The sequence below is a fragment of the Alosa sapidissima genome, chromosome 11 (genome assembly GCF_018492685.1).
Source record: "Alosa sapidissima isolate fAloSap1 chromosome 11, fAloSap1.pri, whole genome shotgun sequence".
Taxonomy (NCBI): Eukaryota; Metazoa; Chordata; class Actinopteri; order Clupeiformes; family Clupeidae; genus Alosa; species Alosa sapidissima.
In genome coordinates this window covers 7,385,660-7,411,299 of record NC_055967.1, presented here as the reverse complement: position 1 = coordinate 7,411,299, position 25,640 = coordinate 7,385,660, and the positions used below count along the sequence as shown (strand labels likewise).

Genomic DNA, 25,640 nt, shown 5'->3' with positions numbered 1-25,640 from the left:
ATCTTTCTCTTTCCCCCCTCTTCCCACGCTTGCTCTCTCTCTCTCTCTCTCTCTCTCTCTCTCTCTCTCTCTCTCTCTCTCTCTCTCTCTCTCTCTCTCTCTCTGTGTCTCTCTCTGTCTCTCTCTCTCTCCCACTCTCTCCCTCTCACTCAGTCACACACACACCAAACACTCACTCTCATTATCCTCCCTATGCCTTTCCTCCTCATTGTAACGGTGTGGGTTGGAGGCCTTGCATAACCAAACTCACTCTCACACCCCCTTCCTCTTGTAAAAGTGACCCCATCACATCCCACCCCTTACTCTTCTGACTGCCTTGAATTAAAACCATCGGCCTCCTTTAATTGTGTTTCAGTGTAATTGAATACACCCACGCACAGACGTGCATGCACACATTCACACACACGCGTACGCGCGCGTCCCTAATCCTTGCCACAGTTCAATGGTTTTAGCAGAACCACCTTAAAAACTCTTAGATGAAACTTTTCCTGATTAGACACACTTTCACCAACAGGGTTTTAATCTAATTAAGGCTTGTGGGAGGGAGCAGTCTCCCAGATCACTTTCATTGACAGAACATATGGTGACCTGTGGAGCAACCCCCCCCCCCCACACACACACACCCCTTCATGCCCTACCCTTCCTCTTGAGTGCTGTCATCTTGCAGGTATGCACACAGTGTTTCCGTGACTGATCCACCCACACTTTTTGCCCAAAATGTCTGGCTCTTCGCTGCACTCAGACCTCTGCAGAGCTCCTTCTGTAGGTCTTTAATCATTCTTTTTTGTTGTATTTTGTATTTTTTTTAATTGAGACATTTCACCTTAATTCAGGTTAGTTGAAACAGAGCAGTGTGTTTGTCCAAGGTAGCAGCCGTAGCCTAGATTCTGTTATTACAGGATGCACTGATGCTCTTCTAATAATCCATATTAGATTTTGTGAGTACCAGCCATAATCTTTTACATGATTCATCCTCCAGTCTCGGCAGCCTGCCACCACAAAAGGCTCCTTCTGAAACCCATTATCAGGTTTTAGCACGCCATGTTGTTTTGACTCAGGGACTGAGAGTAATATCATTACTTGCGGCTGAAACAGTGCAGTCAGCTTTGAAACAAGCAACACAAATAGGCTTTGGCTAAGGGAAGGGTGGCACACTCCAGTTGAGGGTAACAACACTCAAATTAGCCAGCACACATTTTAGTCTGAGATATATGAAGCTTGTGCTGTAGTCCTTCAGAGTTGAAATTGTATGTTATTTATCTGCAGATAACAATATGGGAATTCACTTCAGGGTAGTTTAGAACAGTTTGATGGTTAACTGAGTTTCAAAATGTCTACTACACCAATGCCTTGTGTAAAGGAAGTGATTCAGGTTTAAGCGTGGCTAGTTATTTCAGGTCATTTGCTACTAGAATTTCCGTTCGTACTCTGAGGCCTCCAGTTAATGTGTGTCCTTCTCGACTGTGCTTGTGAAGCTGGAGGGCGAGTAAGACTGTTTTTCCTCCTCCTCTTCCTCCTCCTCTTCCTCCTCCTCTTCCTCCTCCTCTTCCTCAGGTGATGGTGACAAATGTGACGTCTCTGCTGAAGACGGTGAAGGCTGTCGAGGACGAAGCCACACGAGGGACCAGAGCCCTGGAGGCCACCATCGAGTGCATCAAACAAGAACTGACTGTGAGCGCTATGCACAACACACACACACACACACACACACACACACACACACACACACACACACACACACACACACACAGATATATTCCCAGGCACATGCAAAAGGCCACATGTGAGACTATCCCTGGAAGTCTCCACAATGCAAAGCAGGCAGTAACGACTGTAAAGATTACCCTTGTCTCTCGTCTCCTCTCTTTCTAGATAACCCTCTTGCCCTGTTATGCCTTCTTTCTTGCTCTCACTCTTTCCCCTATGCCCTTAGCCTAGTTCTCACTATTATATCACTATATTTCTACACACACACCAGAACTCAAACTGCAAACGCTCAGATACCCATGGCATCACATTAAATGTAGCCATAGCACCCGCTACATTACAAATCCTATGGCCCAGGGGTCTCATGTACAAAGACTTGCGTGGATTTCATACTAAAACATTGCGTACGCGCAAACCTGAAAAGTAGCGTACGCACAAAAAAATCCTGATGTATGAAACTGTGCGTATGCAGCATTCCACGCAGCTTTTCTTTGTACATCCCCATTAACGTGAAATTAAGCGCACATGCACGAGCATTACACTCCACCCTCTCTCCTCCCTCAATCACACTCATTTTAATATGCTAACTAGAAGGCCACTCGAGTGCGCAGACCTCTGCAAAGACAAAATGGCCTATCCCGCAATATTAATAACAATGAACTCCTCTGTGGACCCATTCATACTCAAACCTGTTGCAAAGTTTAATAATTGAAATCATCAAATGAATAAAAAAGTTTATTTCCAGCGAATGCGAGGTAGAAGTGCTTATCTGACGAAATGGCAAAAATCTTACGTCTTTATCATCTGTAATTAATAACAAAAAACAGTAGTGGCAGAGCGTGGTAGTGGCTAGGCTATAGGAGACCGTGGCAGAATTATTGGCCAGTCTGCAAGTAGGTGACAGGGTTCGCATAACTGGGTTTGAATGCATTTGGACCATTACAACATAACTGCATTTATTAAAAAATCATTAAATCAATCATACCACGCATGTGCACCCGAATGGATTAAACTAAGTTGATCCAAGCCACCTCGCCACAACATTACGATTTCTGGATCATATCCCTATATTTGCACACAAGTGTGACAATAATGCGAATGCTTACTCGTCAGCCTATCTATTCACATGCATGATCCTGTCCCATATGTATTTCTTTTAAAATGAAAACTATCAGAGATATGAAGGGAAAACACTGGGCAAACATTCTCACATTCAAGTCAGTCTCCGTACATCCGGACGTGAGCGTGAGAAATGGCGTACGCAGCATTTTTGTGCGTACGCAAGCTTTGTACATGAGGCCCCTGGTGAGTACATAAAGCATGTATACTTTGATGCTGCATGGTAGCTTTGAGGCCATGATCAAACAGTGCTCCATGTTCAGCAGATTTTTAGGTGCAGTTTGGCTAGTCAAGTCAAAGCTCTCAGCAGATGCTGCTTTAAGCGGATAAAGCAGTGTGTTGTGCTGTAGTTATACACGGTTCCTGACCCTGTTGCTAACCAAACTGAATGCAATTTTGAATAAGGCGCAGTATTGTGTGAGATTGTGTGTGTGTGTGTGTGTGTGTGTGTGTGTGAGAGAGAGAGAGAGAGAGATACACTACCAGGCTATTGCTACAGTAGTACCAACCTCTGACTATCTGTATCCCAGAATCCCTTTGGGTGATTTAGGCCACTTATCAAATGTGGAATGTTTAGACAAGAGAGAGGAGAGTCAGAGGCCAGTGAGAGGAGAGTGATCGCAAACGTGGAGTGAAAACCGAGCGAAGGAGAAACAGAAACAAATAGGAAAGAAGAGGAAGTCAGAGAGAGAGAGAGAGAAGGGCACAGATATGGGGGGTGGGTGCAGGAGAGTGGTGTTCTGTTTTTTTATTGGCTTTACTGGTCCAGGATTTGGCCGCTAGCGCTTATCAGCGTTTCTTCAGGAGGCGCTAGGCGGCCGAGAGAGCTGAGCCGCAGCACGGCTCCACCCTAAGCCAAACAGAGCTCTGCTCCGCCAGGCCCATTAGTGCTACTCACTTACTCCGCTCTAGTGGAGGAAGCCCTCGAGACCCCACAGCCCCTGCTACATGCACGTCTGTGTTAGTGCAGGCAGTGTGCGTGCGTGCATGTGGTGGGTGAGAGCATTGTTCAGCATTACATAATTTCCTGCTTCATTACTGCTCATCATCTCTGTGACAGCATGAGATGAGAGCGTAGAGGTGTGATGGCGGCTAATGCGGTATTTATAAATATGTATGTGGAATGTTTGGCTGCAGTCACACAGTTTGCTGTAATGCGCGTGGCATTCGACCGCAGGTCTTCCAGTCCAAGGACGTTCCGGAGAAGTCCACCACCCCCGAGGAGTTCATCCGCATGACCAAGGGCATCACCACGGCGACGGCCAAGGCCGTTGCTGCGGGCAACTCGGCCCAGCAGGAGGATGTGATTGCCACTGCCAACCTGAGCCGTAAAGCCATCGCCGACATGCTGACCACCTGCAAGGTGTGTGAGTGTGTGTCTTTGCATGTTTGTGTGTATGTGTGTGTTTCTGTTGGATACAAAATCCTGTAATGTTTTAGCTTGCCACAAGGAAGGTGTGTGTTTGCTTGTGTGAAGATAGGCTTTTTCCAGCTCTGTGTCTGTGTGTGTTAGGGTGGCAATACTACAGCTATCTGTGCCCTCTCAACCACCTGCAAGGTGTTAATCCATAGTTTTCTGCCAGGCCCACACACACACACACACACACACACACACACACACACACACACACACACCTCCCAGTGACTGACTTGGCTCACTGGGTAGTCTGACTCACTCCAGCTCAATGTCACCACCAGCAAAGTCACAGAGTTCCTCTCCACCAGCAAAAACGCAAAAGGACGCCATCTAGTGTCCACACCGGGGTCACTTCTCATGCCACTCTGGCCATTAGCCGTATTCTCTCATGAGCTTCAACCTAAGCCACATTCAGGGCATTGAAGGCAGATCTACTATTTGTATGCTTATTGGCTGGTAACATACCCAGCTGTCTTCAGAAGATAACTCAGGTACCCTGTATCTAGACCAGCACTTGTTGCCATGGTGCCAATAGTGCCCTTCAGCATAAACATTACTAGTTCAGCTGCTCTTGATAGTTAAACCAATTTATATTCTGACTTCAAAAAATGCAATTAATGTGAGCATTACTGGAGGGTCCACAAAATTACACATTTTATAATCACAGTGACTAGTAAGTTGTGATGAGCTGTAATTGGTTTACAGTGAAACAACAGAAATTAAGTTCCATCTGTCAATGTTAATGTGTTATGTTAATGTAAACCTGTTCTGAGATATTTAATTAAAACATGAAACAATTCCGAACTATTGACGCAACACAGACTGGCCACAGGTTGCCGTTTCAACAGATTAGTGTCATGGCTACTGAAAGGCCTTCGCTGGCATTCTTCCTCCTGAGAAGCTGTTGCCACCTTGCTCAGGGACCTCTGCTATTACCCGAGTGACGAGTGTGTGGTATTGCTGAATGGGTAAATGTACAGCACTCAGTGTAACACAGTGTACCCTTTGAGGACCTGCAAAGCGCTTCCTTAGTGCGTCTAAATGTCATCTCCCAGCCGCTCTAGCTGCGGGCGTTTGCCACGAGCTTGTCCTCAGGTTCGGCCTGGAAGGCTGGTGGTGAATGGAGAGCGGAGAGTGTCAGGTTGCCTGGCTTGTCACGGTCTCTTGTGCCACAAAGAGGAGCCACTCCGGGAGAGGGACACTGACACCCGTAGCTCTGAGCGTTTCTGAACACGTCATTACAAGGGCACTGCGAGGCAGCCAAGGAGATGTCTCAGTCAGTCAAACAGTGCAGGCAGGCCAGAAGAGATGCAGCCTTACCCAGTCGCTACAGACCGCTTATCAGTATATCATACAACAGTGAGCTCCCATCAAACTGAGCATTGATTTCTGATTGGACAAGAGGCATTCTACGACTGTAACTAGTCCAAGTTAGCAACGTTTTAGCTATAAAATAGCCTTGAAATTTCATGCAAGTCGCCTCCCTGACCCCATTTGCCTGCAGAGTGACTGTGTGTGTTGCTTAGCAACACTTAACACTGCACATTTATGAGGGTCAGCCTGGTGTCTTCAAACCCAATTAGTTGGGAGTTGGAAGCAATATGAGACTTGAATCACAGCTGTAGGGATATCTTATCCACTGTCACTCATGTTATATTGTAATTTAAAGTATGCTGAATCATTCACAAGCTACTGTCTGTAAAAAATAGCTCTAGGTCTGATGCAGTAGACTGATCTAAGAATGATTTGATGCCTTTACTCGGGTGTTTTTGAAGGAGGATTGTCTCACAAATGCCTTCAAGAATCTGGAGCATTTTGCCATTTTCCTTGACCTTTAAAGGTGGTGACATCTTTATTGCAGAGATGTCTTGTCCTGGGAAGATAAATACGCCTGGGTTTGGACTTATTAATGTGGGTTGGTCCCATCACAATTCATTCATTTATTTCCTTTTGTTCTTTCAGAAGTTTTTCTTTGTTTTTCTTTATCTTTATCTGTTTATGTCTATGTTATAGTTTGTGTGTGTTTTTCATTGTTTATTGTAACGCATTTATCAGGTTCTCTCACAAGAGAAGCAGAGATACACATGTGATGTATGTTTACCACACCTAAGCACCACCACTTGGTTTTAATGTGTGTGTGTGTGTGTGTCCTCTACCATATAGCAAGCTGCATATCACCCAGAGGTGAGCGAGGATGTAAGGAACAAGGCTCTGCTCTATGGTATTGAGTGCACTACAGGATACGTGGACCTGCTGGAGCATGTCCTCCTGGTGGGTACAAGTGTGTTTGTGCGTGTGTGTCTGATGGTGCGTGTCTATGTATGTTTGTGTGTGTGAGGTGAGTAATGCATCTGTGTGTGTGTGTGTCAAACAGGTCCTGCAGAAGCCCACGGCCGAGCAGAAGCAGCAGTTGGCTGTGTTCTCTAAGCGAGTGGCCGGCTCTGTCACAGAACTCATTCAGACCGCAGAAGCCATGAAAGGTGAGAACTCTCCCAGTATACAGTACACACACACACAAACACACACACACACACACACGCACCCACGTATGCATCATGATATTGTATATATCATCCATATTTCACAGGAGACAAGAATATTTGTACATTTATCATGCAAGCACAGCTGTATGGCTTCTCCCACTCAGACTCCCACCACTGCAGCCAGTGGACATCTTGACACCCTCTTATGCATGCTCTCGTAGAGCATCTTGCTCTCGTAGAGCATCTCCATGTACACACAACCAGTAGGACATTGAAACGCACACAAAATCTTATACACTACTACACACACAGACACATAGACGCGCGCGCACACACATAGACTCTTCACATACAGTACACACACAGAAGACCTTCACACACAGATCACATTCACACATATACACACACTCTCACACACACACACAGAACACCTTCGCACACAGATCACATTCACACATACACACACACACACACAAATACAAATCACATTCACACACACATAAATACACTTAAAACACACACAGACACAGACACACACACACACACACAGAAATAAACATGTCAGGCACACATTCTGCTGCCCTGCTCCATTTTATGGTCTCTCAGGTTGACTGCACTTTTCCACTCACTTCTCCTCCAGTGGATAGTGGCGTTTACTCTCCCAGTAAAACGTGACCCGTAAAAGCCCTCTTAGCCACGATAAGAGACACACAGGAGAGAGGCACAGTCTCTATGTGGGGCAGGCTGGATGCCATGGGATGTGGGGGTGACCGAGAACGCATGAATGAAATATTAGGTGTCCAACCCAAAGCCACAAGTGAGGTCACACAGCAACAGCCGCGTTTGGTTAGATACCATAATCTCTGTGAACTTCAATAGTGTGTGTGTGTGTGTGTGTGTGTGTAGGCAGTATGTAAGCGTGTGAACATAATTTTGGGTTTATGGCAATGTGTGTGTGTGTGTATCAAGTGTTTATATGGTGTGTCTGTAAGAGGGATCTCGGTGGGATTAATAGGACTGTGTGTGTGTGTGTGTGTGTGTGTGTGTGCGTAAAAGAGATCTCAGTGGGGTTAATAGGCCCATTGGCCCTGAGGGGCTCTCTAGTTCTCATCTCTAACGCTCCGTGTTTTCTCTCCCTCTCTCTGCCGCAGACGGGGGTAAGTAAGAGCTCGGCCATGTTGTTCATCAAGATCACCTTTCTCTCCTCGGAGGGGGCCACTCACTCTGGGAGGGAGTATTTGGGGGGGTGGGGGTGGGGTGGGGTTGAGCGTGAGGGATTTTGCGGAGTAGAATTCCCCCCAGGGTTCAACATAATCTGCCAAAACAAAGTTCCATCTGTTTCTACAAGCTGTTCGAAGTGACCCTGTTTTTAATGGAATTTAATATTGGTTCATAAAAATCAAAGATGATTCATTATGCTCAAAGAAGGTAAATTATGCATTAAAATTCTGGGAATCTGTCATTAACATAAAGTCTAGTATAAGGGCATGAAGTATGCAAGCCTGATAGTGGTCCTGAGCACATGGTTCTGGCCCAGAGCTGGTTCTGATCTGGTCCTGATCCGTTTGAGACCAGCCAGTGCCTGGTCCAGACTGGTGCCGTGTGTGAAGGACTGCGATGGCTAATTTGGTGAACACTTTGAAGTGTGCTCTGAGTCTAGCCCTCTGTGAATTCACTGACAGATGGCGCTTGTCTGGGGGTCTGGCGTGTCATTTACACTGCTCCTCCTGCTTCTGTGTGTGTGTGTGTGTGTGTGTGTGTGTGTGTGTCTCAAATTTGCCTTGTTTGGTCTCCCCAAATTTGCAGCCCCGTCCTATAGGAGTTCATGGTGGAGGAGTATGCAAGGTGATGTGTGTCTCTGAGCACAAACTATGTTGTTCAGTGTTGTGCGTCGTGCCTGTGTTAGTTTAGCATGCGTATATGTTTGTGCCAGACCTAGCGCCTCCGCTGCTCTGACCCTCTCTGGGAAAACCTCTCCTCTCCCCCCAGGAACCGAGTGGGTGGACCCCGAAGACCCCACCGTCATCGCCGAGACCGAGCTGTTGGGCGCAGCGGCATCCATCGAAGCTGCCGCCAAGAAGCTGGAGCAGCTGAAGCCGAGAGCCAAACCGAAGGTACATACACACACACACACACACACACACACACACACACACACACACACACACACACACACACACACACACACACAGACACACACAGACAAACAAACAGCTTCCCTCGAGAGAACAGCAAACAGCAAAGAATGTCAGATTTGTCAGCTCCAATGCTTTCAAGAAGGAATTGTTGAATGCAAAGTGATGTGAGGTGAAGGTCTGCCTCTGTAAGGTTCGTATTTTTAGAGTCAAAAACGTGACCTGTAAGGCATTATCTCATGTTCTGCTCATCCTTTTGAGCTTCAAGAAACCAAAGGATGATGGTTATTTATCGTAGCCATAGTAATATCTTTTTCTTGCATCACCTATCTCAAGCTAACATTGCAAAACAAAATGTGAAACACTCACTGCAAGCATGACAAGCAGTAGTACACCCGTATCTGAACACATCACTGGGGAATATCTGTCAGAACTTTTAGCTGTAAGCTGTACTTCTTCTTGACTGCATGAGCATGCGTGCACACACACACACTTGTGCTGACACACATGCACACAAACACAAACACAATCACATGCTCTTAGTCACACACACACACACACACACACACACACACACACACAAACAAACAAATAAACAAAGGCCAGCACCACCTCCAGCATTGTCTCTGTCACAAAAGATTGGCTCTACTATAGACAGGGCTGGAGAAGTGGTAGCAATTAACCTGTGTTTGTGTGTGTGTGTGTGTGTGTGTGTGTGGCAGTACTGTATGTAAGTCAGTGACATTTAAAGCACACACACATCACTGATCCATCACTGAAGTGTACTAATCCCGCTTTTGAGTACAGAAGTGCAGTGTACTGCAGATTTCATCTGGGTTGGTGCCATTTCAGTCTTTACCAGTTCATCAGATATATTACACATTTTTAGACCAAATCCTCTTGCCATGCAACGGCAGGCATGCAGCAATCCAGTGTACTGTGTATGCAGAGATTTGTTTAAATAGTGTATGCTACTTCAGGATTCTTGGCATGTTTATAACATTGTATTGATGTTTTATTTCACCGCTCATGGGTTATGAAATGTCCTTTGACGTGACTGACATGTCACTCGTCCTGTGAGCTGATAAGATACTCTCCGTGGGATTGAGTGGTGGCAGACACAGAAGAGGGGAGAGGGTGGACTACAGGCGCCGGGTGGTTCAAATCTGCCCCACATTAGTTCTGCTTCTGGTTGGCTTTGTGTGTTTGTTTTGCTTATGTTTTTTGGCCTGTGTGTGTCGGGGAGGAGACGGTTCGGTTGGTTCTGTTAGCAAGTTTGTTTTGCTTAGACATGTTGCTCCTTTGGGTGGCGCCAAAGCTTGGGTTGGGCCTGGTCCGTTTGTTTTGTTTTTTTGTTTTTTGTTTGTTTGTCTGTTTGCTTGCTTTTTGGTCAGGGTGGTTGAATGGACCAGATGTAGCTCTTGCCCTCCTGCCTTTGGGGGACATCTGGCCCAGATCCGGCCCTGATTCGCGTGGCTCCCCAGTGCCCCTCCAGAAAGCACAGCTGCATCCCAACCAGGGTCTCTTGCTCACCAGCTTAGCTCTACTCCAGAAATGTCACATCTGGTTTACAGTCACTAATGGAGCAGCACTGTTCCAGTAACTGTGCATAACCTTTGCGACTCACACTGTGTGTGTCTCTGGCCAGCTGTTTTTGTTTACCATTAGCCTCCTTTCTGTTAGCACCCACTTGTCACAGTTGATGACCGGTACAGATTGATGGCCTTTTAGCTCAGCTTTCAGTGTACAGTGTGCTCTGAAGCTCGCTGTCCGCAGAGCACTTAGAGCGGACGCAGCAGATGCTGGCGCAGATGAGGAGATCTGATCAAAGACTCTCCCATGTGGTAATCTCCACTCGCACGGCTCGTGTTGCCTGACTCAGGAAAATGAGGAGGCTAAAAGGCTTATACCGTAGTCAGAGTGGGCTTCTCTCTATCTCTGTCTCTCTCTCCCTCTCTCCCACACACAAACTCACTCACTCTCATATTCATATAAATACACACACACACACACACACACACACACACACACACAAACAAACATACACACACACATAGACTCTATCTCTGTTCTCTGGTGGGCTAATATGTCATTTGAAAGCATGGCACCAAGGCAGAGAGCTGCCTAATCCCTCCAAATAGACTTTCACTGGAGGGGATTTTCATGATGAGCCACAAATCCTGCTGATTGAGTGGTGATAACGTTTGAGGTGTCGATGACGCTAGTACTGTAAAATATCTGGTACAACATGTTACAAAACACTGATGTTGTATTCACAGATAGGGCTGTGACATCAGCGGCGATCATGCAAGCAAAGAGGAAGCTGTTCCACCCATTTCATTAACATACATACCAGCACACACACACTCATGCACACACACACTCGTACATACACACTTAGATACACACACTCCTGTTTGTACTCCCATATACAGTAGCCTATCTGTGTGTGTGTGTTTGTGTCTTGGCACCACTGATCCTGGACAGATGACAGCATGACTTAATTCTGATATGCACCCCATCCCATTACACACACACACACACACACACACACACTACCTGAACCGCATATCTTCCTCCCTGTGGGGTCATTGACGTTGGTGACTAGCCCCATGAGCACCTGACACCCAGCTCCCGCTGGGGCAATTGGGTCAGCATCAGTGTTCGTTAGAGCACCAGCCTGTTGCCTCCCTGCTGGCTCATGAGTTTACAAAATTATAGGTGTGCTGAAGGCTGAGTGATTCTGTCTTATAAAGCGGCATGATGATGATGAAGGCCGGTCGGGCTTAAGGAGGACGTGTAGAACAAGCTGGAGTGATACTCTGTGTTTTACATCCCCCTGCCCCTCAGTGTGTCCCTTAATGAGAAGGATGATCTGCCATCTAAGCCGTCTCTGATGAATCCATGTTCGTATGAATGGACTGCCATGAGAATCCCTCTTCCTCCTCCTCCTCCTCCTCATGCTGGTCTCTCAGTCATATTTATCCCGTGGACTCACTCCTTCTCTCTGTACCTCTACTGTATCTCTCTCTCTCCCTCTCTCATTTTTGCTCTCTCTTCCTCTCCTCTCCAACCACCTGTAGCTGGGCCTTACTTGTTCATGCATGTTGAGCCAAGCGCCCCAGTGCTCGGCCCCACTTCACCCCAGAATAGATCTCCACATTACCCCCACCCCCCACCCCCTACACCCACCCACCACCACCACCACCGCCCACTTCCCATTCTCGTGAGACGAGGTAGATCCGGAAGCCTTCCCAGCAGGGCTCTGTCTGATATGTTTGATATATTAGGTTGTTATTCAGTCCAACTATATATCAAACATATTCCTACAGTGTCCCGCCCTGTCTCCAGAAGACACATGTGCTCTTGTGGTGTTTGTGTGTGTGTGTGTGTGTGTGTGTGTTTTTGCGCGTGCGTGTGTACGTGTTCAGTCTTGGCATGCTCTCGCAGATATGAAAGTCTTATGAGGGAAAACATACCACAAAGCATTTTTCTCCCCTTTGGTGTGTGTGTGTGTGTGTGTCCGCCAATGATTAGTCAAGGTCTTCTAACAGCACACCTGCGAATGTGGAGATGTTGTTGAGGGATTTATGGTGAGGGGAACGTGTCAACAGCCATCAGGAATGCCTCTGCAATTATCCACATGAGGCAGGGGGCTGTAGTTACAATTGTACACCACAAGGTGTCGCACTATAAGTGTTCCATCCAGAGCCGTATGGTTCCATCAAAGGACTGTTGAGAAAGATGAGTTTGTTCAGAGTGTTAATCTTGCCTCGCAATGTTGAAAGACTGATGAGCTATGCTCAACACAGACAATATTTGTTGAGCTTGATCAGACATATGCTTATTTCTAACCATGTTTATATCATTCTATAAATCTATAAATCAAATGTCTCTGGGGTTTGCCAGACAAGTTGATATATCACACAATCATGCAGTATTCTTGTTATAACATTGACTCTGTGGATGAGCTTTTGTAAAATCTTTCTAAACTTTGTTTCATGTTTCAGCAAGCAGATGAGTCTCTGGATTTTGAGGAGCAGATATTGGAGGCAGCTAAATCCATTGCCGCGGCAACAAGCGCCCTGGTGAAATCTGCCTCTGCTGCTCAGAGGGAGCTGGTGGCACAGGGCAAGGTGAGTGCTAGCTGTCGTGTCGCATAATGATGACTTCAACTGAAGTTGCTCTTTTTGTGTAGCACCCTTGTCGTGTTCTTTTTCACTGCCTTTCCATCTCTCCGTCACTGTCTTCCTGTCTTCCAGTCTTCCAGTCTAACTGACTGTCTCTGCTTTCATTGTCTTTCTTTCCTCTTTTTCTTGCTCTCTCCATTTAAAAAGTATCTAACCAATCTCCTCTCTGCCGTAGGTGGGCTCCATCCTTGGCAATGCTGTTGATGATGGCCAGTGGTCCCAGGGTCTCATATCAGCCGTGAGTAGCACTTTACATTTGTCCTGTTCCCTGACCTATTCACACAAAGAGTGGATGCAGGTTCCTCTTGAAGATTATCTGGATTCAACACAGAGGAACTGTTTTAAAATCCAATGTACACCCCTCTGCGTTGATGCACCAATTTTGGTACCTTTATGAGGGTTCCTTAGCTATAGAAGGTAGAACAGAAGGGGGTTTTGGTTGAAAAAATCCCTTGTCATGCATTTTTAGAAGAAGCAGAAGATTCTTCACTGGCAAATGGAGACCTTTGAATAGCCTATGGGCAATTCCACGCAAAACTGTCACATCCATAACGCCAACACAATGCCATGGTATTTAGTTGGCATTATAGATGTGACACTTTTGTGTGGAATTGCCCCTGTACTCTCCTACGGCCCTTAGTATGTGCCCTGTATGACCACCTGGGTGATGTCCACCAGTCCCCTCTCAGGAAGCTCTAGGCTTGCCTCTGCCTCGGCTCTCTGTGCCATGTTTCCTTGTATAACACAACATTGATGGAGGACAGGATGTCGCCTATGTTTGGGGCACAGTCTACTGTGTGATAGTGTGTCCATAAGAGGAACTGAAGTATTTGGATTAAACTGTGTGATATGTGAAGGTGCTATATCTAGACCTGCTCATGTGCCTCTTTCATTCCTCCCCAGGCTCGAATGGTAGCGGCGGCCACCAGTAACCTGTGCGAGGCAGCGAACGCGTCGGTGCAGGGCCATGCCAGCGAGGAGAAGCTCATCTCCTCCGCCAAGCAGGTGGCCGCCTCCACCGCCCAGCTCCTGGTGGCTTGCAAGGTCAAGGCTGACCAGGACTCAGAGGCCATGAGGAGATTACAGGTACACAAACACGTGCACACACACACACACACACACACACACACACGCACACACACGCACGCACGCGCGCGAACACTCAAACACACACACACACACACTTATCTTCAGATTCAACAGGCTGACTAGCATTCTTTTTATCTGTTAAACTCTTGAGTTGTCTTCCCATTCTCTGATGTGAATCTCCCTCTTGTTTGTCTTTAATTCTCACACAGTGTATTTCACCCTACTTTTCTATCGCTCTGTCTCCTTATCTATCTCTTTCACACACACACACACACACATACAGTACACACACACACACACACACACCTCCCTCTCCCTGTCTGTCAGTGTGACTCCATACAGCTGAAGTGTGTTGCTCTGAGCTATTTCTGCTCTCTCTCTCTCTCTCTCTCTCTCTCTCTCTCTCTCTCTCTCTCTCTCTCTCTCTCTCTCTCTCTCTCTCTCTCTCTCAGGCTGCTGGGAATGCAGTGAAGCGAGCGTCTGACAACCTGGTGAAGGCAGCCCAGAAGGCAGCCTTCGACAAACCCGATGACGACAACGTGGTGGTCAAGACCAAATTCGTGGGTGGCATAGCCCAGGTGATTTTTTTCATCCCTATTTACTGTGCATAGGTGGAGGTGGATGGTCAGGGAATCTCTCTGTCCTTAGTCTATTATTCTGATCTTCAGCAAGTTCCCAGGTCCTTAGTCTATTATTCTGATCTTCAGCAAGTTCCCAGGTCCTTAGTCTATTATTCTGATCTTCAGCAAGTTCCCAGGACCATACCACACCTTATCATTCCCACCAGTGACATGCTTAGAGACGATGGTGTCACCATAGAATTGCTTTTCAAAAGCATGTGTGTGTGTTGGAGACTGAAGTTAATGAAACCACTGGACCAGAGATTCATCTCCAACCGTGGTTTGAGGTGGGGCAGTGCTGGTTTAGGAACGCCCTCTTCAAAGCGAACCGCCCAGCGTTGGCCGTGCCTGAAAGCCGTGGCTCAGCAGCGGCGGCCGGTCTCGGCATCTCATCAGTGGCCTCCTCAGAGGCTCTCCCAGCCCTTGTAGAGCCCAGAGGAGGACCAGTCCTGTGTTTCATCCAGGGCCAGATGGAGAGTAATTGAAGAGTGCTTTGCTGCCTGTCTGCTTGCCTGCTGCCTTTTTAAAGCCCATGGTGTTTTCAGCCACAATGCTCAGCGTTCATTTGGAAAGAGCTGATTGATCTAAAGGATCCCATTGAGAACAAATGCTGTACTGTATGTGTGTGTGTGTGGTGGAGGGGTACATGATGTCAGGCTCTGCATGTGGTTTGACTGATGATGTGTTAAGGTGTGAATGTTTTTTATGTGTGTGTGTGTGTGTGTGTGTGTGTTTGAGAGGGAGAGCGAGAGAGTCTGTGTGTGTGTGTGCGCGCATTTGTGTGTAGGGCTCCGAGCTCGTGAAAGGCATTTCTCACTCTGCCGGTACCTCTCAAGTGCTCCGCCTTCTAATCCACCACTGTCATCTTCCAAATCCAGCCAAAGCTCCGTCTCCCTCGGGGCGAACGCTAGATGCGTTCTGCAGACTCGCATTTCAAAAAACCCCCCCTTCTTTTAGGACTCTGCAGTTATGTTAATTATAGGTCATGCATATCCCGCTGAAAATGCCGGCCTGCCCGTAATATCCCCTGGCATTGGAGTCCAGGCGGCCGTCTCTGAGCCTCGCGAAAGGCCGTCTTTTACTTTTATTACGTTGCAATGTCACGATCAGGAGAGGGATGCTGGCTCATGGCACTGTCAGCAAACCCCTTGTGTAATGATTTACAGAAGCCAAATTCACTGCAACCTCCCAAACCCCCCCCCCCCACCCCCACCCACCCACCCCACGTGCGTGTGCGCGTGTGCGTGTGTGTGTGTGTGTGCGCTGCTGTCCTGCTGCATGTATTTGCAAATGAGATCTATTCACTAAGCCAGCACCAGGGAACAATATTGTTTATGGATGATGTGCTGTGTTTAGTTGTAATTGGAAGCATAAAGGCAAAGGGCTCTGAAGGGATGTTTTGCACTTCAGTTTGCGGTCTTCATTACCAGCAGGGATGTAGTGGAGGCTAAACGCAAGTAAACACAGTTCACCAACCTCTTATTAGAGTTTATCCACCTCTCAAACATGTTCTGAATGCCCTTTTAAAAAATCTGATACTGCATGGCACAGTCCACCTTACCGTGATCACAGAATTCATAGTTTACCCACCTCTTATTTTACCACTACACCCCTGATTACCGGGAATAAGACTCCCACCCCACCATATAAAGCAAAATAAGGACATGATGGCTATGTTCTAAATTCTTGGTGGATTAAGGTGGGGGATCACATTGGAAATAATGAAACGGCAGCGGTAAAGCATAGCGCATCGCACAGATCATAATAATCCAAAAGAAAAGTTACATGAACGGTTAACGTTCTGTTGCCTAAACTGACAAAACCGCCCCTACACGAAATTGATTGGTCAAAACGCCTGAACATTCTTAAACTATCATTGATGAACCTTGCATTGCACTTTGACAGTTGAGCCAAGTTTGCAATGCTGCCATTCAAATTGTTAGCGATACCATAGCGAACAATAGGAAATATGCTGCTTGCCTCTGGTCAATGTGACCCTCACCTAAAAGGTGATGATGGAGTAGACGTATTACCAGCAACTTGTTTGGGGAGAGTTTGTGTGTAGACTAATAGATGCACTGAGACCAAGAAGACTTGCCAGGTCATTCAAGGCAGTTTCGAGGCCTGGAAATAATAATCTACTGGTAGTCAAACTAATCTTACAGAAGATCTATTCTTACAAAGCACCACCTTAAGAGGATAAGGTGGTGCTTTAATGAATATTGGATATGCTTACTAAAATGTTTGTATGTAGCCTATGCATGAGGTGGCAGGCACTTGCACACTTACTGTAGTTTTTGTCTTATTTTAATGTGACGATGTATGGCTTCTGTTTGGGGATTCTAATGTGCCATGTGTTTTAAGTGCGTAGCTTAATGGAGTGAGAGTGAAATAGTGGTTAGACATTAGAAGTTAGAAATAGTGTTAAGGGCCATTCAAGGCAGGAACGATAACTATAAATATAACTATAACGATAATAGCGTCCACACTGACCAACGATAAGGAAAGTCTCTCGTGTTGATGAACGTGATGGCTAAAATGTGATGAATTCTGATTGGCTGTCAGCTTTTTATTGTTCTCAAAATCGCTCTGAAAGTGATCCCTCACAATTTGGTTCCTCATGTCGTTATCGTTATAGTTTGTGTGGACGTCGTCATTCATATTAGCTCGAATGATTCTTTGTGCCGTTATCGTTATAGGCCCTTTAATCCTTCTCTCTCTCTCTCTCTTTCTCTTTCTCTCTCTCTCTCTCTCTCTCTCTCTTTCTCTCTCTCTTACTCTTTCTCTTTCTCTTTCTCTCTCTCTCTCTCTCTCTCTCTCTAGATCATCGCGGCGCAGGAGGAGATGCTGCGTAAGGAGCGTGAGCTGGAGGAGGCCCGTAAAAAGCTGGCCCAGATCCGCCAGCAGCAGTACAAGTTCCTGCCCAGCGAGCTGCGCGAGGACGAGAGCTGAGCGCCGTCTGCCCACGCGCACCCACTCCCACGCGCCAGGACTAGGCCATCAGTCTGTCCAGTCAGGAGGAGCCCACTGTAATCATCAACCATCAGCTGAAAGAGGGGGGAGGGAGGGGGAGGCTGTCACTGGTTGGTTGGCTGGCTGCTTGCTCGTTTTTTTTGGCCAGGGGCAGAGTTTATGACTCGTTGGTTTCTTCTCTCAACGAAGGGGGTGGGGCTACTACCTATAACTACTTGTGGGGAGGGAGTAATCGGTGATTGAGGTCGGGGTTTGATGCAAACTAGTCCACATTTCTCTAGCGTACTTGCTGGAAGCCTTGATGAGTGGCTGTGTGCTCGGTTAAGTGTGTGTGTGTGTGTGTGTGTGAGGGTGTTTGAGTCTTGGTCACCTGTGTGTGTGTGTGTGTGTGTCGGTTACGTGTGCCTGAGTAAGAGTCTTTCAGTGAAAATAGAATCAAGGACCATCTGAATATAGGTATATACAGTGTTTGGTCTAATGTTACGACATCATGCCGTTTAGGCCTCAGTTGACGTCTATTGATTTTAAAAATGTAAAGGCCTCGTATTTTATAAGTATACACTTACGCAATAAATGCTATAATGTATCCTTGTGTTTTATGATACAACATATTAATGGTCAGAGTAAACCCTGTGGATGAAGTGAGTTTTAGTCTTGTGTGAGCCATTGCAATAGGATGTCTTTCTTACTTCAAAACTGGCTTAAAGCACTAATATATTACCATAGGAATGCCACACAGAAGTTCTCTCAGAACATTCCCCCTGTTTACAGTGCATGGTTGTAGCGCTCTCTCTCTGCCGCGTCCTCACTGGGTTAGCAAGCAGTATTAAAACCACACATATCATTATGGTTTAATACCCAATCAGAAGGCTGCTTGTAAAGCCATAGGCTAGTATGTCATAGGATGTACACTATCATGTTTTAGTATAAAGAGAGGAAGTCGCTACCGACTTTTTTTGTTGTTGTTGTTGTTTGTTTCTGTGCAGCGAAACATTTGGGGTCAGTTAGTTTCAGAGCAGCCACAGCAGACAGAATGAATAGCAGACTATTTACAGTGTTGTCGGTTCTGTGGAGTCGAGGTGTCAGTCGGAGTGTCTCTGCTAAGTTTCCGAGCAGGCCTTTTCCTCTGGAGCCGCCCGCACACGGCTCGGGTCTCTGTAACAGCAGTCAGGTGTGCTACAAACTTGGGTCGGATCTTCTGCTCAAACTGTCCGAGCTGTCAGGCCAATATTCACCCTGTCTTCCTTTTCTCCCCCCCCCCCCCCCCCCCCCCCCACACACACAGACAGACAGACAGACAGACAGACAGACACACACACACACACACACAGTAGTGCACACATCCATGTACTCTCATTGCCCCACACATGGCCGTAAATCCTCACAGCACAGTGGTGCAGTAGTCTGTATAAGGGGGCCCTGTGTTTACATTCCCTTTTGATGTTTGTTCTCTCCCAACTCTCTGTTTTAATTGTGCTCTCATTGACAGTAACCAGATGCTGGTCAGGAACTCAGCCCCCACGAGTCAAATGTCTTTGTCTACACACAGGCTTGCGCACACACACACACACGCACACACATCTATAGTGTAGCGGGGTCAATACAATACAATACACAATGCGGTAGACAGGTTGGGTCTGATTACGACAAAACAGTCACGTGTTGTGCTATTAAAGAGACTGATTGTGTAGCTTTTTAAGAAGACAAAGCATTGCATATCCTCTCGTCAAAGACCCTTATTTTATGACAAAAAGAACATTTATGATTGTACATTGCATGGCATTTAGGAGAAACTTAAGTCGTGAGACAAAAAAAGCACTTGTAGCTCTTCAGCATGCATTAATCCAGATGGCTTGGGAGCCTGGAGCGTTATTAGCAGGATCCGTGCCAGATGTGAGCCTGAACGGCCCCGGACTCGCCGGCTGGTATCTGGCAGGAGTAGCTGTTAATTGGCTGCATTGTGAGCAGCTGGTGATGCGCTCCGTGTCTGCGCCCGCTTATCTCCCTCCTGCTGTCTCTGTTCTGCATCCTCAACAATCCCACATAGGAATGCTCGCTTTTGAGTTTGTTAGCGTTAGTCTTTTGTTCTCCACGTACTCTTTTCACACTCAGATCTACACACACACACACACACACACACACAGAAATAGAGGCGCACACACATATACACACAAAACAATTTCTCCCTCAGAATCTGGACTGCCTAGTCTAATAGTGCCTTATTCTGTCTGTCTGGTAATAGGAAATACAGCGGATCTAGTACTGACCTGATAATGGCAGTTGGGCCCAGCCAGGTCCCTGTTCTAAACCCCGGGGTCTACGCCAATGTCTCTCTCTCAGCTTTCAGCATTGTCGGCCCCTTGTCAAGTCGTTTTGGGCCTTGTCAGCCATTATGAATCCGTATGGCCCAATACAAAGCCGTGGCAGTCTTTCTGACTGTCTGTAGTCACTGAAAGACATGCTGTCGAGTTACAAATAAAAAGTAATAAGATGCTATCAAGTATGTATACTAATATGATCAGTAATAAGGAGTCATAAGTACTGTGCATTCCATAAGCATGTACCATGATGCTTCTGAAGTCATGACGCAAAATCTTCTACCTTCGGAGTACATCTTCTACCTTCTTTTTATTCAGAGTTCATGTAGCAGTGTCACAGTCGTCACACTACTCACAAGACTCTGTAATAACTCCTGTTCTTCTGATGTCTGTCGTGGGAAAACCACTACTAATGAAGTTTTTTTTCTTTGATTGTTTTTATTTTATTTGAAACAATAAATGTAATGAAGATATTGAAACGTGTGGTTACAAATGTGGTGTGTCTTACCGCAGCAGAAAATAAAAAAAAGGAAAAACTAGCGCCTTCATTTCAATAGAGTTTAGGGCTTTCTTAACCCACTGAGATAGTGACAATGATGACATTATGAACATGAAAAATGATGCTGTATGTATAATATTTATCTGGTCACAAAAGTATTTTTTGTATTCCCTGAAAAAAAAAATAATAATAAAAAAGAATTTCAAACTATGGAAACTTTGTACATGGGCTTCTTCTTCAACATCGCATTGTTCAGTCTCCAGGAGTCATTTAAAGCTAGCAGATCTAAGCAAGACTTTGCTTCATAGTGCCTTAGTGGTGCTATCTTAAAGCTTTCATCTCCTCGGTTGCAGTCTTGAGACCATAGTTTTGGCTGTCTTTTATGTCTCAAAAGCAAAATCATGAATGATGCTACTCCAAGAACACTCAAAATGTTATTTCCCTATGGCTGGTCTACCAGCTCTTTAGTGTTTACAAAGCCATTTTATCCCTAAACAACCTTTTGCCAGACTTGAAGTAGATGATAAAAGTTTCCATGCGGCTATGAAGCACCAGTTCATTTACTTGCTTCTCCATCTGGGGCTGTTTTGAGGGGCCCATTGGGTAAAGGAATGACATTTGGTTGGAAGGAGCAGTGGTCCTGCCAGGCTACTCCGCAGAAGGGGCCAAGTGAAGAATGTCAAACCAGACACACACACAAACACACCCCGTTTCATGCCAGCCTTAACGCGCGGTATCACACATAGAGCATGAATGCCAGGGCTCCCGAGACTCGGCGATGAGCTCTCAAGGCGACGTTGCGAAGCTCGATTTACAGCTTGTATAATATTTATAATACTTCCCTCTTATGGCAATTACACATGTGGGAGGCCGTGAGATTGTTTGGACAGCAGAGCTGCAGTTGCCGCATTCTCTCCTGTAGATGTCACTGTTGCGCCTCCCTGTGAGCTGGTTGCAGTATGCTTGTGCTCTGGGAAGTATTTGAATGGATGGATGGCCAAATTACAGCCTGTCGAACCAAATAAGGACATGTGGCCTTTCTCTCCTGGTCTGCAGTCTAGACCTTGAACTATAAGTAACAGTATGGAAAGTTTCCAAGAAGGGGAGTGTCTTTTTAAAGAACCACCAGAACTTCTAAACAGGATGTTGTGGACGGTTGACTACACAACTTAAAAAGCCTAAATTATTCTTTGAGCGTAACATGTATTGGTTGATTTTTTCCGCTTAACCATTCCTGTTGTAAATTAAGGCTTTGGTGTTCTGGTGGTATTTGGGTGTTAGGGTCTGGGTTGATTTTGAGATTAAAACAGTTGTGCCATTCTGTTCTGAACATACTGTGTGCTCAGAAGAAATCGGCAGCTAAGTGAAGTTTGGGGAGGCCAGAGTGTTATTCTGAACTGGCTGTGTCTGAGTCAGCCAATGACATCCCCCTTTTGAGACCAGAAACAACTGAGTGGAGTAGGCTGGACCAGAGCATGGGTGGTGTTTAAGCTGGACCACACTATCTTCTGGGATGGCATCAGACTCCGCAACCACCAGGGCTTAGAGCGGGCCGACTCCACTATTTAGTCCCACTCCTCATTGGCTTTCTAATTTGGTCCCTAGCTGCTCTCTGTTGTGCTTGGCCCTGTTCGGTTCTAATCTGTTCTGTTTTGGTTTGTTCTGTTCCATAAACGTCTCTGGTGAGTGTCACATCACACTGTCACTATGTCCTGCTCCAATGTGTCCGACTCTTGTCCGTGCATTTGGAGGAGGAGGAGGGGGTTGTCCAGTGGTACCCGGCTCAACTCTCCTCGGCTCTTTGGGGGAAGTCTGCTTAATGAACTCCATATTAGGCGCTCGCTCGGCATGTCTGGGACTCGTGCGAGGGCCACGGCCGCACGCTGGAAGAGCCGAAACTCAAGCCATGTGTTCAGGGCAGGGAGTGCCATTCCACCCCAGTGGAGAAGCAGCAAAGCAGCCCAGGAAGCCGAGAGGAAGGAGGCGGCGGCCGCCGCCGCCGGCGTCTGTTTGGCAGTCGCTCAGCAGCTTTGTGTTGCACTGTGCTCTGTCAGATTCCACCATGAAATAGAGGGGGGTGTGTGTGTGTGTGTGTGCGTGCGTGTGTGTGGAGGATCGTCATGACTCATAGAGGCTTTTTAGATGAACCATAGGTCCTGACGGTTTCCATGATGAGCAAAATGTCACAGTACATGTGCAATCAGGCCCTGGCACGTGCTACTGAATGATGTTGAGGGCTGTCAGGAAGGTAGTCCGTGTAAACTGTGTTATTGTAAGTTACTTGAGAATTCAGCTATTGCTGATTTGATGTTCCGCCTCTCTCTTTCTCTCCCACTTTCTCTCTGTGTTTCTCTCTTTCTTTCATTTGCACTCAACAGTGAATGTATTTTGACATTTTTTCAGTGATGCCAAAAATCAAAGAATTGGAGTTGTTAGCTCTATTCTCTAAACACTGTGATTGCCTGTGGACTGTTTAACATCCTGTGCACTGGTTTGTGTGTGAGAGAGAAAAGAGAAAAAAGATGAGTGAAAGAGAAAGGAAAAAAGATTGGGTTACACTTTACTTGACAGTATCGACATAAGAGTGACATGACACTGTCATGAACGTGTCATAAACAAGTAATAAATGTTTATGACCTCACGCTATTATCACGCTATAAATGTTATTAAGTGTCATTCGGTTTTTGTCATAACAAGATAGGATTAGGGTTAGGTTTAGGGTTAGAGGTTAGGATTAGGGTTAGGGTTAGGGTTCATATGTCATGACAGTGTCATGTCACTCTTATGTCGATACTGTCAAGTAAAGGGTTACCGAAGATTGTAAGCATCTACGTAAAAGAGAGGGAAAAAAGATGAGTTGTAGTAAAAGAGAGAAAAAAGATTGTAAGTAAAAGTGAGTGTACTAAAGTGTGTGTGAGTAAAAGTGAGTGTACTAAAGTGAGTGTACTAAAGTGTGTGTGAGTAAAAGTGAGTGTACTAAAGTGTGTGTGAGTAAAAGTGAGTGTACTAAAGTGTGTGTGAGTAAAAGTGGGTGCTGCTTCGTGCACACCTGGACGCTGGGATGCTTTTGATGTCTGGCATGATGGAGTGAGTCATTAATAATGAGAGGTCTCATGCAGGCCTAAGGGATTAAGCTGTATCCCAACCAACTAACCACAGAAGCCCGACCACCTATCAGCTGCTTACATTAGCTCGGTGTGTGTGTCTGTGTGTGTGTGTGTGTGTATGATTCTGAGCTGTGTGCAGGACAGATGGGTTCATTATGTTTATGTTGCTTAAACGGGATTACAGCCTGCAGGGCTGCGTTCCTCTGTGCAACCATGTGTGTGTGTTGGTGTCTTTGTATGATGCAGAAACCTGTTTGTGTGGATGAGTTTATATGGATATGAAGTTTGGGGACTGCATTTAGTGTGTGTGTAAGTGAGTGACTGCCTTTAGTGTGTGTGTGTGTGTGTGTGTGTGTGTGCCCGTGTGTAAGTGTGTGTGAGGTTAAGGGACTGCGGGTGGGTCTAATCCCTCCTGGCTGGCAGTGATTTGGGCCTAGTTTTGTTCCGCTCTTGGATTCACTTGAAAGCGAGTAGGCCAGCTGGAGACTTAACTTGGTGTTAGTAGGTCATGTGTCTTTCATTTCTCGCACATTTTTGGTGTCAGTGAGGTGAGACGAGGCATATTAGTAAACATGGCTCTGATACCTCAGTGATTGATACCGAATACTTAAGATATTAAGAACAAGCAGGTTTTACTTAACCACAAGGCCCAGTGGCTAAACGTGTCCACCATCACTGAACCGAGACTAATAGATTGTGATACGGTAATACGGTTTGATTGGCTTAATTGGTCACCTTTAAGAAGTTCTAGTCAGGTCAGATTCCTGGTATATGAAGAAACTACTTCATCAACTTTACTTATCCTCAACGATACAGCTATACCACTTCACTGAACTTGTAGGTGGGCGTACAGTGATGGTCTGTAGGAGCCAGTGTCTATATCAGATATATCATTACTGTGTCACTGATATCAAATATATCATAACTGTGTCACTGATATCAAATATATCATTATTGTGTTTGTATTGATTATTCCCCCCAAAAATTTATTTTTGCCCTGAGATAACTATCTGTTATGTTTGTGTGTGTTTGTGTGTGTGTGTGTGTGTGTGTGTGTGTGTGTGTGTTACTGTTGTCCTCCCTCAGCTGTCTTCACACATGCAGGGCTGGGAGGTCCGGCATGTGCCCTTTAAAGAGTTGATGCACTCAAGCTCCTAAAAAGCTTGATGTTAACCCAAGCCTATAGTTTCAGCTCGCCAGAGTCCTGATACTCACATTCACTTACACTGCTATCCCTCATTTCACTCATTTAGATCAGGACATGGGACACACATACACACACAAACACTCACATAAACAGACACACTCATACGTAAACATTCAAATAAGCACACACTTTTACTGACACACACACACACACACACACACACACGGACACTTACATACTGCACACGCACACATACTCACTCACACAGAAAGTTACACATTCTCCCAAAACTGTAATTCCAGTGCTAGTCTGGAGGCCTTGCTTGAATTCCTGTTGCCTTAAACCGCAGTGGCGAAGTGGAGGAGTCCAGCCAAGGCAAGGGAAAGCGACGCGGTTCAGCACCACAGCATTTCTCCCCGCCGCGCTGGAGCTGATGAAATACCATTTCTGCCTCTCAGGCTCCGAGAGTTATGAGCAGCAGTTTCGCATTTCGAGAGGAGCCGAGCTGGGAGTCTTGCTCCCAAGCGCAAATACCAATTTTCGCCTATTCATCCCTCCTTTCAAGGCCAGATGTCAGATTTTAAGGCTGCGTGTAATTATAATGATTTCTGTCTTTGGCTGGGGGTTTTAATGTTAACAGGATGGGCTCTTAATGGAGACTCTGTGCTTCTGTGAAACTGCCGAGGACAGAGAAAAAGGCCTCTGCACCCAGATAGCCTGAGCCAGACTCTGAACAAGGCCTACCAGAGCTCAAGCTTTTGTCTGTTTGTGTTGTCTTGTAGTAGGTTTCAGTAGTCCAAGATAAGTAGATCTGAATTTGGACGGAGTTCTGATAT

General features: G+C 46.1%; 1 protein-coding gene and 1 long non-coding RNA gene across 5 annotated transcripts in view; one reads left to right on the top strand and one right to left on the bottom strand.

Moving 5' to 3' along the window:
* tln2b (talin 2b) overlaps window positions 1-20,760 on the top strand; it is an 86,911-nt gene extending 66,151 nt beyond the window's left edge. For 2 of the 4 annotated variants that reach the window (XM_042109906.1, XM_042109908.1), the window contains 12 exons: window positions 1,555-1,671; window positions 4,004-4,189; window positions 6,407-6,514; window positions 6,618-6,723; window positions 7,878-7,883; window positions 8,533-8,571; window positions 8,716-8,840; window positions 12,872-12,997; window positions 13,227-13,289; window positions 13,955-14,137; window positions 14,593-14,718; window positions 17,584-20,760. In XM_042109906.1, coding sequence (XP_041965840.1) covers window positions 1,555-1,671; window positions 4,004-4,189; window positions 6,407-6,514; window positions 6,618-6,723; window positions 7,878-7,883; window positions 8,533-8,571; window positions 8,716-8,840; window positions 12,872-12,997; window positions 13,227-13,289; window positions 13,955-14,137; window positions 14,593-14,718; window positions 17,584-17,712 — 1,314 coding nt within the window. In that variant the 3' untranslated portion in view covers window positions 17,713-20,760. Of the gene's footprint in view, window positions 1-1,554; window positions 1,672-4,003; window positions 4,190-6,406; window positions 6,515-6,617; window positions 6,724-7,877; window positions 7,884-8,532; window positions 8,572-8,715; window positions 8,841-12,871; window positions 12,998-13,226; window positions 13,290-13,954; window positions 14,138-14,592; window positions 14,719-16,812; window positions 16,824-17,583 lie in introns of those variants that run through there. The other 2 variants (XM_042109907.1, XR_006035041.1) reach the window with 2 other exon arrangements.
* Window positions 2,696-24,157, bottom strand: LOC121723793. Its single transcript, XR_006035043.1, has 3 exons — window positions 24,145-24,157; window positions 21,008-21,010; window positions 2,696-3,009 (listed from the first exon to the last, which is right to left on the bottom strand). It is a non-coding gene; the product is annotated as an uncharacterized LOC121723793 (long non-coding RNA).
* Between the last annotated feature and the right edge of the window lie 1,483 nt (window positions 24,158-25,640).